The sequence below is a fragment of the Mesoplodon mirus genome (genome assembly GCF_964341445.2).
Source record: "Mesoplodon mirus genome assembly, chromosome: 4".
NCBI classification, from domain to species: domain Eukaryota; kingdom Metazoa; phylum Chordata; class Mammalia; order Artiodactyla; family Ziphiidae; genus Mesoplodon; species Mesoplodon mirus.
Window position 1 is genome coordinate 184,391,526 of NC_138979.1, and position 15,314 is coordinate 184,406,839.

The following is a 15,314-nucleotide window of genomic DNA, read 5'->3' on the forward strand; positions in this document are numbered from 1 at the left end:
CTTAGTTGCTCCGCGGCATGTGGGATCTTCCCAGACCAGGGCTCGAACCCATGTCCCCTGCATTGGCAGGCGGATTCTTAACCACTGTGCCACCAGGGAAGCCCCTTTGTTTATCTGTTGGTCTAGTGCTACGGATTACTACCACAAACATTATAGGATACGTGTAGCGACACAATTTACACCGTTGTTTATGACAGAGTTAATGTGCTAAATGTTACTTAAACACCACCAATGCCAGCGAACATATGGGACAAGCTCCACTAATCAAACACACTGAGCTCTGCATTGGAACTTGTTTTTACAATCCACACAGGTTGAGATGAATATTTATGGAAACTTAAACAACGATGCCACCAAGGACAGCAACAGCAACTCAAGTAGACACTGTGAAAACAGATAAAGGCAAGGAAAAAATATAGACTTTCAGGTCATAAATTAAGGAGGGATTCACTGGGAAACAGTTATACTACAGCATTTTGGAGTCTTATCAAGCTGTCCAAAGTGTTTGCACATTTAGTGTTTTAAAATAAGCATAAGAAAAACAAATGTAAAATGGATCCTTGGGTAAGCTGGAAACCTATTAAAGACCTCCTCTCTTCCAGGAGCCCACACTAGCCACCCCTGGAAGCCTGGCATTTAAAAAAGCAAACCTAATTAAGCAGGTTAGTCATGCTATGCCCTAAAGCTCTATTCCTATAATTGGCCTTGCTGGATTAGATCACAAAGAATAGACACAGTCCAATTTGCTTGCCAAGGGAAATACAAGCAGTTCCATTTAGAGTTTATACATAATGTGCTATAAACCGGGCTTCCCAGGGAGAAACATCACGGCACCAAACTCCATTCAGAGAGGGCTCCTCCGTCAGGTACGGCACCCGGGACACAGAGGACTGTTACTGTAGGGTGATTTCGCAAGCACAGATTTGTGTTTCAAACTCCGAAACCATCTGGAATTCGTCGTTTAAACGAGTCAGAGTTGTGGCATCAAAAGCCCCATGGATAGACCTCATGCAAGAGACAGGATGTTGGCCTACCTTAGACAGGCAAGCGTGTTTCCCTCACCTCATTACGGCAGTGCCTGGGCTGTGCCTGCAGCAGAATAAAGGCTTAGCAAGCATGATCTATCGAGTTATCTATGGGAGAATTACCTTGCTTTGAAGTGCCCTGAAGTCACTACCCTTTAATCACCAGCTGTGTGACATTCATACTCTATGTGGCCTAACTCAGCTTCCAACTAGGTGGCTGTTTGAAAGTCAAACATCTAACCAGGGTCCCAGTTCAAGGACCACCTGTTAACTGGAATGGGACCGAAACAGACAAGCAGGCTCGTCTTGTCCGTTTTCTTGTTCTCAATCTAACATGGACCAGGACACTGAAACAGATTTTAAAAGCTGATGTTCTGGGGCTTCCCTGGTGGCGCAGTGGTTGAGAGTCTGCCTGCCGATGCAGGGGACACAGGTTCGTGCCCCGGTCCGGGAGGATCCCACGTGCCGCGGAGCGGCTGGGCCCGTGAGCCATGGCCGCTGAGCCTGCGTGTCCGGAGCCTGTGCTCCACAGCGGGAGAGGCCACAGCAGTGAGAGGCCCTCGTACCGCAAAAAAAAAAAAAAAAAAAAAAGCTGATGTTCTGAAAAACGCCAGACATGAAAGACTCTATATACACTACCTGATTAAATAAAGTTCCAACACAGGAGGAACTATCCATGGTGGGGGAGGCAGGGTGGAGGCCTCTCTTGGGAGGGTAGAGGCAGGGCCTGAAGCAGCCCGAGGGTGGCTTCTGTGCCGTTTCTCCATCTGGAGGATGCTGGTTACACAGGTTTGGTCATTTTGTGAAAATTCAGTGAGCTGCCTGTTTGTGATCTCCACATTTTTCTGAAGGAATGGTGTATTTCAGTTTAAAAAGTTTACTTAAACTAAAAGGAGAAGAAAAACGGCTCTGTTCTCTACCTTAACCCCTATGATCCAGTGTCATCTCTTGAATCCTGCTCAAACTGTCTCCCGTCAGAGCCCCCAGATTCCGACCTACCCGCCAGGGGAAGCTTTGTGAGTTACTGTTTCTGAAAGCAGTGGGTGTTATTCCCTTGGTACACGAAGCAGAAAGAACACCGAGGACCATGACCTGGACAGACGGCAGAGAGAGTGGAGGGAGAGCCTGTGGCACCCTCACTGGACCGGTGATCCCTGAGTGGCTCACTTCAAGTGAATTTCCAAAACATCAGGTGCTTCTAGTATAATACATTTCAGGGTCAGATACAAATTTACTCCATTTAACTCTGGTTTCATCATGTAACCTCTGATCTCTCTTGTTGCGTCAGCTGACTACTCATTAGTCAAAGACCACCCTCGAAAAAGTTATTCTAAACTGTGTTAACAATGTTCACTGCAGCTCTATTTACAATAGCAGGACATGGAAGCAACCTAAGTGTCCATCAACAGATGAATGGATAGAGAAGATGTGGCGCATACATACAATGGAATATTACTCAGCCATAAAAAGGAACGAAACTGAGTTATTTGTAGTGAGGTGGATGGACCCAGAGTCTGTCATACAGAGTGAAGTAAGTCAGAAAGAGAAAAACAAATACCGTATGCTAACGGACATGTACGGAATCTAAAAAAAAGGTACTGATGAACCTAGGGGCAGGAGAGGAATAAAGATGCAGATGTAGAGAATGGACTTGAGGACACGGGGAGGGGGAAGGGTAAGCTGGGACAAAGTGAGAGAGTGGCATGGACATATATACACTACCAAATGTAAAAAAGACATTTGGTAGTGCTAAGCAGCTGCTTAGCACAGGGAGATTAGCTCAGTGCTTTGTGACCACCTAGGGATAGGGAGGGTGGGAGGGAGGGAGATGCAAGAGGGAGGAGATATGGGGACATATGTATACATATAACTGATTCACTTTGTTATACAGCAGAAACTAACACACCATTGTAAAGCAATTATACTCCAATAAAGATGTTAAAAAAAAAACAACCATGTTAAGTATTGTTTGCTAAAATGCTGAACATAACTGGAGTCACTAAGAGTTACTAACTAAAAGCATTTATTAACATTATTCGAATTTAATGTTAAATGACAAAAATATCACTGTCAGGTTCCTAAAATGGGTTTATAGAATAAATGATCAACATTTCGGTCCTTTATTTATTTTAGGTTTTCAGATTTTTTTTTTTTTTAAAACAACTTAGCCTCATCTATTGAGCCCTACCTGGTGTTGTAAACCCCTTTCTGTGAATAATCAACTCCTTTTTTTGGATATCACTGTTTCTTTCTTTTAAAATGTAATGGATTATTTAGGGTCCAAGCAGTCAAAGTAAACTACTGGAGTGACTGTGAGATGGTTGACACCATCTGGTGAGAACCTAGGAAGAGATTTTTGCAAAGATGACAACAGGGATTGGAAGTGACAGACGAGGAAGTCATGGACATGAAGAAGCTGGGTGACCGAGAGTGAGAGGAAGTGCTAGGGTGATGGTTACAGACGCAGACCGAATGGGTTACACTTCTAAAAGCCACTGCAGCAACAGCAAAGAGGTCTTTAAAAAAGGCATAACCCACGAGGACCAAGGGAACAGGAAGAGGATGACAGCAACAAGATTCAGAAGCTGGACAGCGGAGGGATGAGTGGTACCTGACTGAACACGGGAGAAGAACAAATGCTAAGACAACACGGGGAACCTGGGCAGAGCCTGGACTTACACTGCTGTGGGATCCCTGAGAGGTCTGGGCATTGGCGGCCCTACATACTCAAAGAAGTGAGGGTGAAAGCGGGCTATAAAACTAGGAGCACTGGCTGAAAGTCTGTCTAAGAAGCAGTTATTGAGATCTCCCCCCTCGCCGGTACATCCCCCCTCCCCCATCCAGAGGTTTAGCGTCTCGTCAAGGAGCGTAAAAAGTGTCCAGACTGGAGGCGCCTTGCCCAGCGGGGGCGGGGGCACGGAGAACGGGGGCTTCAGCGAGGGATCACACAGCCCAGCCCCCCTGCCCCACTCAGCTCACAGTGCTGGCAGCCGGACCCGTACCCTCTGGACAGCAGATTGGAGGAGTCCTCTCTACAAGCCTCAAAGAAGAGCTCTAAAGACCCTGACACTGAAGCCTTCCCAAGGCAAGGGAGCAGTGTGGCTGCCGTCCAGGGAAGGGAAAGCCACACGACAAGCCCCTCACAGCTCTGGGCGCTCCTCCTAAAGCGCCACTACACGGCTGAGCGTCACCAAACACCAGATGACGGCATCTAATACAAAAGGCAGAAGGAACAAAAACCTAACTTGGAAGAAACCGAGTTTATAAAGGGGGTAGAGAACACTGGAAAAACTATTACCAAGATCTCCGAGACAGAAGGACAGCGTAGCTATGAAATAAGAGCAGAGCCACGAGGAAAGGCGCGTTCAGAGATCAGACGAGCTCTTGGAGGTCAAAAACGATAGAATAAGTGAGAAACAACAGGAGGGTTAGAAGTTGACGAAACCTACCTGAACGAAGAACAAAAAGAAAAATAAATGAGGAAAATAAGTCAAAAACCAAGAAATTCAGAGGGCCAGTCTTTGAATTAAAAAAATACACAAAGAAACAGAAAACAACAACAACAAAAAAAACCCCCAGGATAAATCAAAGAAATAATATAATTTCTGAGAATTAAAGGTCATGAATTTCTAGTCTGAAAGGAACTAAAAGATCCTGCGTGCTGCACCTAGATCCCACGTGCTGCGACTAAGACCTGGCGGGCGCAGCCAAATTAAAAAAGAAAAGAAAAAGAAAAGCCAAGCAGGGGAGTTCCCAAGTGGCCTAGTGGTTAGGATTCTGGGCTTTCACTGCCGTGGCCCGGGTTCAGTCCCTGGTTGGGGAACTGAGATCCTGCTGGCTGCAAGGTGCAGCCAAAAAACCCCGAAATGAAACAAAGAAAAGCCAAACAAAAAGCAATTAAGACAACTGTCAACTCTGGAGAAAACAAAAGTTGGGCAGGAAAGGAGAAGCACTCATGCTATACCCAGTGGGTCAGCGGTGTTTACATGGAGGCTGGGGGGATGGGAAGTGCTTATGAAAGTGCTAATTCCTTGTCGTCCACAGTGAAAGCCCCAAACCTGAGCATCTATCAGGAGCAATATAATGTGTGGTTTTGAGAGATGTAGGGGTTACACAGCAAAAGAACCAGCTAAAAGAATTGAAAATCGTTGTTTCTGGGAGCAGGAAACGGAGAGAGGCGGGGTGGACGGCTGCTGTGTTTCCCAGCGGCTTCCCTTTAGACTACACGCATTGATGCCGATGAAGGAGAAAATACATTTAAATTGAGAGCCAAAACACCTCAGGTGGTGAGGGAACGGAATCCTGGTAACAGGATCCTACAGACGTGGCTTGGACGTGTGTGTGTGTGTGTGCGTGTGTGTAGGACCCAACTAAATGACATACCTTCGCCGCGTTTCTGGCTTTGAGGGCCCTCACGAGCTCCCCTTGAGCAGCAATGTTCTTGAACAGCTCCAGCGGGGACCCACAGCCCTGCTCACCGTTGGGCACATCTGCCATTTTCCAGGACCTGCGTTCACAGCCGGCTAGGGTGTTGGCAGATTTGCTCAGTGGTCCAGACAAGACTGTGGGGGGGAGGAGAGAGAGAGATTAACAAACCATCGCAGCTGTTTTTCCTTTACCGTAGCTAGTTCTTCTTTCCAGAAAGGTTGGAGATGAGTTATAATAAAGGGCATAGATAATATAACATTAATAAAAATATAAGCAGAAATTTGGAGCCATGAAACGGGAAAAGAGGAAGAACAAATGCTAATGATGAGGTCGAAAGGAATCGCTGCGATTTACAGACTTAGGGAAGGCAGAGAAAGACCCCTCCTAACCAAGGGCAAGTGTGCATCTGCTGAGGTGCCCCTGTGCCTCAGCCAGTGCCCAGGACACAGGAAGGACTCATGTCTGCTCAGGCAGCAAATACCAAAGTGCTTTAGTAACCCTAAGTTCACCACAGCTAGAAACATTTGGCAAATGGCTATTTACTCTTTATCTTAATTGCTTTCGGGATGAATTCCCAGGCCTTTGCAGTCATAACCAACATACTGCTGAACAAATGGCTTCCTTTGCTGGCCAGCTGTTCCGTTCTCAGACGAAGGGAAGTCTGGGTGGAGGCAGGGCCTTATCCCTTTTGGGTTCCAAGTGAGGTAAGAATCATATACAGCCTGTCCACTCCACATGCTGCCTTATTTAACCGCTAGCCTCTGAAGAAGGTGTCCCTGCACCTCCTATTAGGCATTATTTACTATTAACCTTAAAAGAGGTGGGGCACACAGGCTACCTGAGGCCGCCTTGGGGCCGAGGCTGGCCACAATCAGCCTCTTTTGGGATGGTCACTTCCCTTTTCTGAGTGTCAGCTTCCTCAGCTATAAAGCAGCACCATCAGGAACTTTGTCACCTACCTCAAGGTGTTATGAGAAGAAATGAGAAAAAACGACACGGAAGCATTTTACAAAATGTAAAGCAAGGCCCAAACCCATTACAAGTGTTATTTGTTAGGGTTCCAGAGCTTGGCTGAACTCCAGTTCCATCTGTAACTTGCTGTGACACCTTGAATGAGGAGGATGACAGGGACAATGAGGCGACACCAGAGCAGCGAACCTCCAGCTCTTCAGTGTCTGGTATTTTTCTAAGCACCTCATACATATTAATTCACTTACACCGACAGCAATCCTATGGGACAGATTTGTTATCTCTGTTTCGTAGATGAGCAAACTGAGAGGCTAAAACACTTGCCCAAGATAATGCAGTTAGTGAGTGGTCGAGATGAGATACAAACTCAAACAGTTTGACACCAGAACCTATGCTCTCAAACATTATCCTATGGGCTACTTAACTGTCATACGCCTCAGTTTCTCAACTGTAAAATGGGAATAACAATAACAACGCTAACTTGCAGGACTGGTCACGGAATAAGTGTGATAATGTGGGTAAGTAAATAGTCCAGCACAGCATCAGCCACAGAGGAGAGGTTTAATGAATGACTATTTTGTGTCTTTAATCATTAAAAAATTTTTTTCTAGCAGCTCTATGAACAAAACACACAAATTTGAGGGGGTAATTTATTTTTATTCATCCATCTGTTAAATATCTGTTTAAAAAATATGTAAAATTTAAACCAATCTTTATATAAGTCAATGAAACCGTAATAATGAAACCAGGATGGGAGAGCAGCCAGTTTCTTTCCCCTCCTTGCTGAGAACTGCCTCAATTCCTGGAAAGGGAGGCCCATAAAAAAGAGAAGGAATGTGGAAGAACCTTCTGACTAGCGCTGGAGAGGAGAAACACTCAGGCCCATATCAAATACCAACCAAAGTGATGAAAATTACTTCTAGCCACAAATGATCAAACATCACGCCCAGATGCTTTACACATGATCCCCAATTCTCCCAACTTTCAAAGCTGGGTGGTACCGTATCTGCTCTGCATTAGCGACCAGAGGCTGACGGCTCAGGGAAGTTAGAACCATCCTCTGAGGTTCCATGCCAGGGTAGCCGAACCAGGATCTGATGCCAAAGCCCCCCTCAACCATGTGCTCTCTCAAGTTCCAGCTGCTCCCCCTGCCCAGAATGTCTCACACCCTCCTCTGCCCGCTGTCTTACTAATTCAAACCTCCGCTCCTCTCTGCAGCCTTTCCTGACCCCTGCACCCACGGGGCCAAGTTGGTTGCTGTCCTTGGTGATCCCTGAGCACTCGTTAGTGAGGTTATTAGAGCACTCACACTGCATGTAGTTATTTATGAAAATCCATCACACAGAGAATGCAAGTACTGGGTTTTATTCTTTCATGTGCTTCTAGTACCCGGCACAGAGTAGCCTATCAACAGACGTTTACTGAATGAATGAATCTCACAAATCATCTAGTTTAATTTTCCCCTTCTGGTTTATATCCTCTTATAATACCTCTGCAGTATTCCAGTTTAAGGTAGATTTCTCCTACCTGGACTTGAGAAGTCCTGTTAGAACGTCCTGACACTGCACCGAGCCTTCCGAGCCTTGGGAAGAGCCAGGTTAATCCCACGTACCCTGTCTGGTTTCCTCACCCATTGCAAACATCTGCCCACTATCCCGGTCACTCTTTTTGGAATTCCCTTCGGTTTACCCTTGTCCTTCCAAAAATGTGGTGTCCTGCACGGAAGGCAACAAGTGGGCTTTGAAGTCTGCGAGTAGGACCAAAATCAAGCACAGATTAAAATTACCCTTAAAAATTCCTAGGGAAAGTGCCAGGTAGAATGACTCGGTGAGCCCCAGACGGCTAATCTCCCCCTGCAACGGAGCAGGTAACTGCAGAGGATCAGCTAGATGAACTGAGCCTGCATTTAGGGTCCCTGTTGTAGGGAAAAACATGTATCTTTAACTATCAGAATCCCATTTAAGTAAGAAGAGGCACACGGGAATGAAACTTGACTGAGGAAAAAGCAGGCGAGGTCTCCCTGCTCTCAGGATCCTGAGGCGTATACTCACTGTGTGGGAATCACCCACACTGTAATCTCGTGTGTGTGTGCATGATGCAACTTCCTGAATGAGTACAGTGCTTCGGCAGTGATCAGAGACAAAGAGAATAGAACTATCACTTCCCTCATTTCAGGCATCCATTCATTTAGCCCATTTATGGGCACATAGTCTCCTTTTTTCCGCCTATCTAGTCAACATTCTCCTTTATTTCTTTGTTAACTAACTCTTAGAATTTAACTTAGCTTCAGAGGTTTTTAACCCAGAGTTCAGAACCTCTGAAATGACATCAACAGTCTGCCTGCACGTTTGCGGTTCTAAGCAGAGTATCCAGGTTTTACTGCTTTCTCAAAGGGGTCCGAGATGCCAAGAGACTAAGGACCACTGTCTTCAGTGTTTACTGTGTAAACTGCAAATAGGGCTTTGAATCTTTGTCAAGGAAAACTGCTTTATCTATTTCACAAATACTACAATCTAAAACAAAGAAACGAAGCTATAATCTGTGAAGTAATGTATCATCTCCTCTAGAAAAGGACTGGGAGTGAAAAGAGCAAAACTGCAGAGTCCACAGCAGGTCAGCACACAGCGAAGGAGGAAACTACGAGACTCTTCAAAATGAACTCTCCGTTCCTCTTTTTAAGGAACTTGAAACTTGTGCTCATTTTGAAAGGTTCCACTGTTCTCAAGGAACGTAACAGGCACCTGAAGAAACTGGGTACAGTTCTGGGATGAGGAATGGAAAGAGGAATTACAGGACTGTTTAACAGGACGGCAGGACAACTCCTTGGGCCACAAGGAAATCATCTCACAGATAAGATCAGAATACACTGATTCTGCAATTTGGGGGAAGGGTGGCATCATGCACTACAGCCGATTCTGGAGCAGCTGAGAGCAGGGGACCCAGAAGTTCCTGGATGCCTGGAATATTACCAGGAGGTGGGATACCATCTTCCACATCCTGACCCCTGAGTGTGGATGACAATGGCCTTGGACTGTCAAGTTTCCAGAGGACAAGAAAATGATTTCTTACCAGCTAGGAGTCCTTTAACGCTTCAAACCTTGGAACAGAGTGAGGTCACTTTTTCTTTTTTAAACACTGAGAGGAAAGCTTACTTTCCCCTCCAAATAATAAAATAAACATTATCTTAAAAGGCAAAGAGGACATTAATTTATATGAAGCCAGGCATAAGCTACTTATGAGTATCACAATGAGATACTGTGGATGGATATCGACTATTTAAGGAGGCCTCATCAGTGAAAAATAGGATAGCCAACATCAAAGTGCTGAAAGTCAAGCTACGAATCCAAATAGGCAGCTACTTTTCTAGTATCTCCATTCCCTACAGAAGCTGTGAGTCACCTGAACTTTGGGACAATGAGATGAACTAAAATGCACAACACCCTGGTCCTAAGAGATACTGCTCCTCATCTCCTAAGCCAAGGTTTCCAGTACTTTGGGAAAAGGCTGGTAGAAATACTAATAAACTCTAAGCCTAGCAAAGATGGCAATACATACCCAGGTTGCAGGAGACGCTGCAGAGATGGCCACTGGGCACGCTGGGCAGTTGAGAAGCTGAGACTGCCCAGTGCAGCTCGAGCTCTTCTTTAATAGTCTTTCCCTTTTTCTTTCAGTTTCCTTTCTAGAAAAGACTATTCTCTCTTTTTTTTTTTTCCTGTTTACCCCACCTTTTACTACTTGCATGTAGGAGCTTCTTGTAAATCACCCAATTTCTCAGAAACACTTGAGCCTCTCGACCAACCTCTTCGATGAGACTGTCCAATCAGGGGTGGGCGGAGGGGGGGATGCGGGTGGAGACCAGGGAAACTCTCTTGGGAAGCAAGCCATTAGCTGGTCATTGCATCAGCCACCCCGTATCCCAGGTTGGCCTCTATATAACCTCCCCACCCTCTTCCCGTTCCCTATTCTCAGCATCAGTATGAATAACTGTGTTTGTGTATAGTCTTGGGGCGGGGAGCCAGGGGGCTGGGGGGGAAGGCGGATGGTAAATTCCTTGCCGCTGCTGTTCACGGAGGTGGCGCAGGGCAGTGGAGAGATCATGAGTTCTGGGGTCAGACCCGGATTTCAATCCCAGTTTGGGCGTCTTCTTGTTACAAGACCTTGCGCAAGTCACATTCCCTCTCCACTTCATCCTGCGTTTCCTCATTTGTGAAATGGGCATAAAGAAGCCTCGTAACTTTATCGTGGAGGGGACTAAGTGCGATACTACCGGCAAAGCCCCTGTCACATGGCAGACACTCGTTAAAAGTGAGGGCCTCTCCCCTTGGCGAACGAGGAGAGGAGACGATGAAAGGTCGGTGCCGGTGGCAGTGGGCAGCAGGCCGGGTCGGCGGCGCTGGGAGGAAAGGGGCGAGGGGCGCCGTGGCAGCCTCCGCGCACCCCGTGGTGCCAGAACCCGGCGAGCAGCGAGCCGGGCTCTGAGGAGGATACTCCGGGCCTTGGCGTGCAGGCGGCTCCGGGAGGGCCAGGTCATCTGGCGCCGCCCCGGCCTCCCTCCCTCTTTCATCCCCTCACTTACCCGCCCAGCCGGGCCGTCAGCGCTGCCGGCTCAGCCACGGGTGGCCTCCTGGGCGTCCGTGGAAACGCCTTCCGGCCGGAACAACTTCCGGCCTGGCTGCGCCATCATTGGCTGTTCGCGCCGCGGGGTCGACGGAGTCCGCCGCTGATTGGCTGGCGGCCCCGGCGCCGGTGGAACGCGACTGGGTTGCGGGGTACAGGCAGGACAGCCTCCGGGAGGACCGAGAGCTTCCGGTGCGTGTGGTGAGCGGAGGGCCGGGGGCGGGAGGGGACTGGGATCTGGCAGTGGCCCGAGTGCTCCACGCCCCTCCGCGCGGGCAGTTCACTGCCGCTCGCCTGTCCCGTGTCTCCGGTTACTTCCGAACGCGCAGTGCTCTGGACGATCCTCACCTCTCCCTCTCGACAGCCCGGCGAACTCCTTTGCTTTCTTCAAAACCCATCTCTGGTCGTATCTTGTTTGTTGCCTTCATCAGTCTGTGGCCCCCGGCGCAGGATCCGTGTTTTGTGCTTAATCTCTGTCCATAAGACCTAACATAAGGCTTGGCACAGAGTAGGTAATCAGGAAATATTTGTTGAATGAGAATATCCTATTCCTTTTACTTTCTCTGTGACCGCCCCCCGCCCAGGTTGCATTGCACAAATATTTCTAGATGCTGGCGATCAAACAGTGAACAGAACACAAAAAGTCCTGCCCTGATGGAGCAGACATGCTGATGACTGCCAATGCCACTCCCCCCTTTTGTAGCCTTATTTCTCCAAAGACCTGAGTTTTTCTTCTCGCTGTTCTTCTTCTTGGTTTAATCGCTCCCTCTTTCCATGAAAAAGTTTCCTTTTCTTCCCCCTTTGCCTTAGAAACATAAAAGGCAGCAAACACTTTCCCCCTCAAGCTTATGTTGTTCCCAGTGGCTCACAATCTTCTCCGTTTTTGCCTGTTTTCCTTGAGTCATCCTTGCCTCCTTCTCTCTCACCCCATTTGATCAGTATTGTTGGTCCGGGGTCTTCAGTGTTTTTTTATCACCTCTGCTCCCTCACCTGCAGAGCATTCACCTTCTGCCTTAGGCCTGCCTCGGCCTCCCAATGTGAAACTGCATCCCAGGTCCACTACCACGCCTCCTTTTCTTTTCTGTTTTACTTTTCTCGTTAGGATTTCTCACCTCCGGACATGCTCTGTTTCACTTGGTTCTGGTCTGTCTCTCCCCACTGGCATGTGAGCATGGCGAGCGCAAGGCATCGTCGACTGTCTCATTTGCCCTGGTGTTCCTGGTGCCTCGTGTGGGGCTTGGCTAGTAGCCCATGCTCCGTCAGTGTTTGTTGAATGACTGAATGAAATGCACATGAAGCAGATAGGGAGCCCTATGGTCCACCTGCCTGCATTCATTCAGTCCTTGCTGCCTTGCCTTGTAAGAAGTGGGGCTCATGGGCCCCAAGCCCACTACTCTCTGATCTTTTGCTGTAGACCTCATCTTTAGTTCTGGTCATTGGCGTCTCCTGTGATTCGACAACTGTGGACAACTGGGTGGGTAGGAATCCATCCCAGCGGCTGCAGACAGGAGCCTTTGTGGTGGGAACCTGGTGGGTTCCCTTTGGCAGGACGGAATGCTGTGGTGGGCGGTCCTGTGCATAGGAATTGAGACAGATGAGGTGTCTGATCAGGATGCAGGACCAGACTAAGTAGTGAGAGAAAAGAAATGCCAAATCCTTCGCAGTGCACGCTTCCCTTAGTTTATAATTAGTCCATTATATTATATTAGTTCCATCTGAGATGGGCTGGCTTGTTGTGGAAGTTTTATTTAGATAATGGTTCTGTGTGTGGAAGGTGTTACCTGCCTGGATTGGGCTACAGGTGGGGGTGGGATTTTTGGAGGAGGCAGGCAACAGACATTTTTTGAATGATGACGTAACTTGTTTGGTACCCTTTATGGGAAAGGCATGGAAGGGGTGGGATGGTTGATTCCAGGGGACATGAAACCCACTGCCCAGGGGAAGACGTGGGTGATAGACAGGCTGTCTGGAATGGCGTAACCGAGGACCCCCAGGGAGTCCTCAGGTCTCACCTGACCCCACGTGTGGGAAGAGGAGCTCAGGATGGTTTATTAAGGTAGGGGACGCAGGCTTTCCCGGAAGTTGCCTGTTGCCTAAGCTTTCAGTGCTGCTCCACCGCGCCCTCTGCTGTCCTGGATGTGTGCAGCATCGTTGTTTTCCTCTTGATTACTTGCTTCATGTTAACTGCACAGAATTGAATTCCAGGAGGAGGTACTTCTTTGTAGAAACTAGTTGGCTACAACTGACTGTGTATGATGGTTCAGAATTCCAGGAAGAGTTTTTTAGAAAGGGGAAATTGACTGTTGTGTGAGCCTGTGTGTTTGGAGTGAAACTGGCGGATTTGGATCACAGCCTTGGAATGGGGTGGACCCATGCCTCAGGCACCTCTCCGCCTTGTGTGGCCCGCCTAGCTCTCCGACTGGCTTGTAGTTGAGATGGGATATCTGGGGAAGAGCGTTCTAGGCAGAGAGAATAAAGGGAAGGACTGGCGCATAGGGGGAGGACAAAGGTGAGGGCGGCGTGCTTTTAGCACATGGTGGGTCCTGGTCATCTTTGCATTTCCGTATTTTCAGAACTAACGTCACTCGCGTTGATGAGCGTGCGCTCTTCTTGTTTGTTGCTCATAAACAGTGCTTCAGGCTCTCTGTCCACCTATCTTTGCAAACGCGTGCTAGTATTCGCGTAGAACAGAGTTCCAAAGTGGGTTGTGGCAGTAAAAGCTACGTGTGTTTAAATTTACAACAGATCCTGCCCGAATCGCCCTTCCAAAAAGCCTCTTTAAAACCATGAGTCCTTCTGTCCAGGCACCCTGTCTCCATTTAGTCAGGTCCTCTTTTATATCTTTCAGTACCTTTTTAGTTTTCTTTGTGTAGGTCTTACTATTTTGTTGTTAAATTTTTTTTTTTTCTTTTGGCCGTGTCGCACAGCATGTGGGGAGATTCCCAACCAGGGATCGAACCCACGCCCCCTGCAGTGGAAGCACGGAGTCTTAACCACTGGACCCCCAGGGAAGTCCCAAGGCCTCTTTTTTTTTTTTTTTTTGCGGTATGCGGACCTCTCACTGTTGTGGCCTCTCCCGTTGCGGAGCACAGGCTCCGGACGCGCAGGCTCAGCGGCCATGGCTCACAGGCCCAGCCGCTCCGTGGCATGTGGGATCCTCCCAGACCGGGGCACGAACCCGTGTCCCCTGCATCGGCAGGCGGACTCTCAACCACTGCGCCACCAGGGAAGCCCCCAAAGCCTCATTTTTAATGTGTTTATTCTTGTGGGTTTTTCAGTCTTGGATTTGTTCTGTGGCATGTTTGCTTTTGGCACGCGGTAGGAAACATTCTGCCATGCACATCTTCTGACACTTTGTTTGGCCTTAGGTAGTTTGCCCCTTGACGGACAAGGAGAAACTGTGTCTTCAATGGCTTCGCTGGTGGCTTATGATGACTCGGACTCAGAGGCTGAGACTGAGCCTGCGGGCAGTTTTAATCCTGCCGGCCAGATGAAAGACGCTTCTGATGCCGTCAGACCTCCTGGGCAGGATTTTACCTCGGAAGTCCTGGATGCGAAGGGCGGGGGAGCACTGCCCACAAAGCATGGTTCTTGTGAAGACGCAGCCAGCTGTCGTCTCCCTCTGGCTCGGCTCTGGAGCAGTGACTCAGGATCTTGCCCCAACCAGAGGCTGCAGTGGCCCAGGACAGAGCCTGACGTCACCTTCCCCACCAGCCAGCCTGCTCGTCCTTCCCTGTGGACCAGCCGTGCTCCAGCTGGCCACGTGCCCCTGGCAGCTGCCCGCTTGAAGCAGGTGAAACTCTCCTGGGGAACTTCTGGCTCTCCTGAGCCATCTTTCTGTGCCCGAACTGGATCTGAAACCCCAGGTAAAAATGGCAGCTCTCTTCAGAGGCAGTGGCGCGAGGACTGTGTTGTACCCTATACCCCGAAAAGACTAAGACAGTTGCAAGCATTAAGCACGGAAACAGGCAAGGGTAAAGACATGGAGCCCCAGGGTCCCTGTGCAGGGCGCGCCCCGGCCCCTCTCTGTGTGGCGCCCCAAGTGTCCGAGTTTATTCAGCCGTATTTGGACAGTCAGTATAAGGAAACCCAGATTCCCAGGAGGGTGCTCTTCCATCTGAGAGGCCACCGGGGCCCAGTCAACAATATCCAGTGGTGTCCAGTCTCTTCCACGAGCCACATGCTTCTCTCAGCTTCTATGGATAAAACCTTCAAGGTAAGACTTGAGTGAAATTGCTCTTTTCAGCTGCCCTTAGGAATAAACTGCTGGGCTGT

General features: G+C 48.5%; 2 protein-coding genes across 8 annotated transcripts in view; one reads left to right on the plus strand and one right to left on the minus strand.

The window, feature by feature from the left end:
• Positions 1-11,089, minus strand: part of WARS1 (tryptophanyl-tRNA synthetase 1) — a 32,107-nt gene extending 21,018 nt beyond the window's left edge. The window contains exons 1-2 of one of the 2 annotated variants that reach the window (XM_082618982.1): positions 10,999-11,089; positions 5,409-5,587 (exon numbers count right to left, since the gene is read on the minus strand). In XM_082618982.1, coding sequence (XP_082475108.1) covers positions 5,409-5,522 — 114 coding nt within the window. In that variant the 5' untranslated portion in view covers positions 5,523-5,587; positions 10,999-11,089. Of the gene's footprint in view, positions 1-5,408; positions 5,588-9,977; positions 10,157-10,998 lie in introns of those variants that run through there. The other variant, XM_082618983.1, reaches the window with a different exon arrangement.
• Positions 10,315-15,314, plus strand: part of WDR25 (WD repeat domain 25) — a 147,042-nt gene continuing 142,042 nt past the window's right edge. Inside the window, exons 1-2 of one of the 6 annotated variants that reach the window (XM_082618975.1) lie at positions 10,315-10,773; positions 14,412-15,255. In XM_082618975.1, the coding sequence (XP_082475101.1) occupies positions 10,634-10,773; positions 14,412-15,255 (984 nt within the window). In that variant the 5' untranslated portion in view covers positions 10,315-10,633. Of the gene's footprint in view, positions 10,774-11,007; positions 11,241-12,591; positions 13,096-14,407; positions 15,256-15,314 lie in introns of those variants that run through there. The other 5 variants (XM_082618976.1, XM_082618980.1, XM_082618978.1 and 2 more) reach the window with 5 other exon arrangements.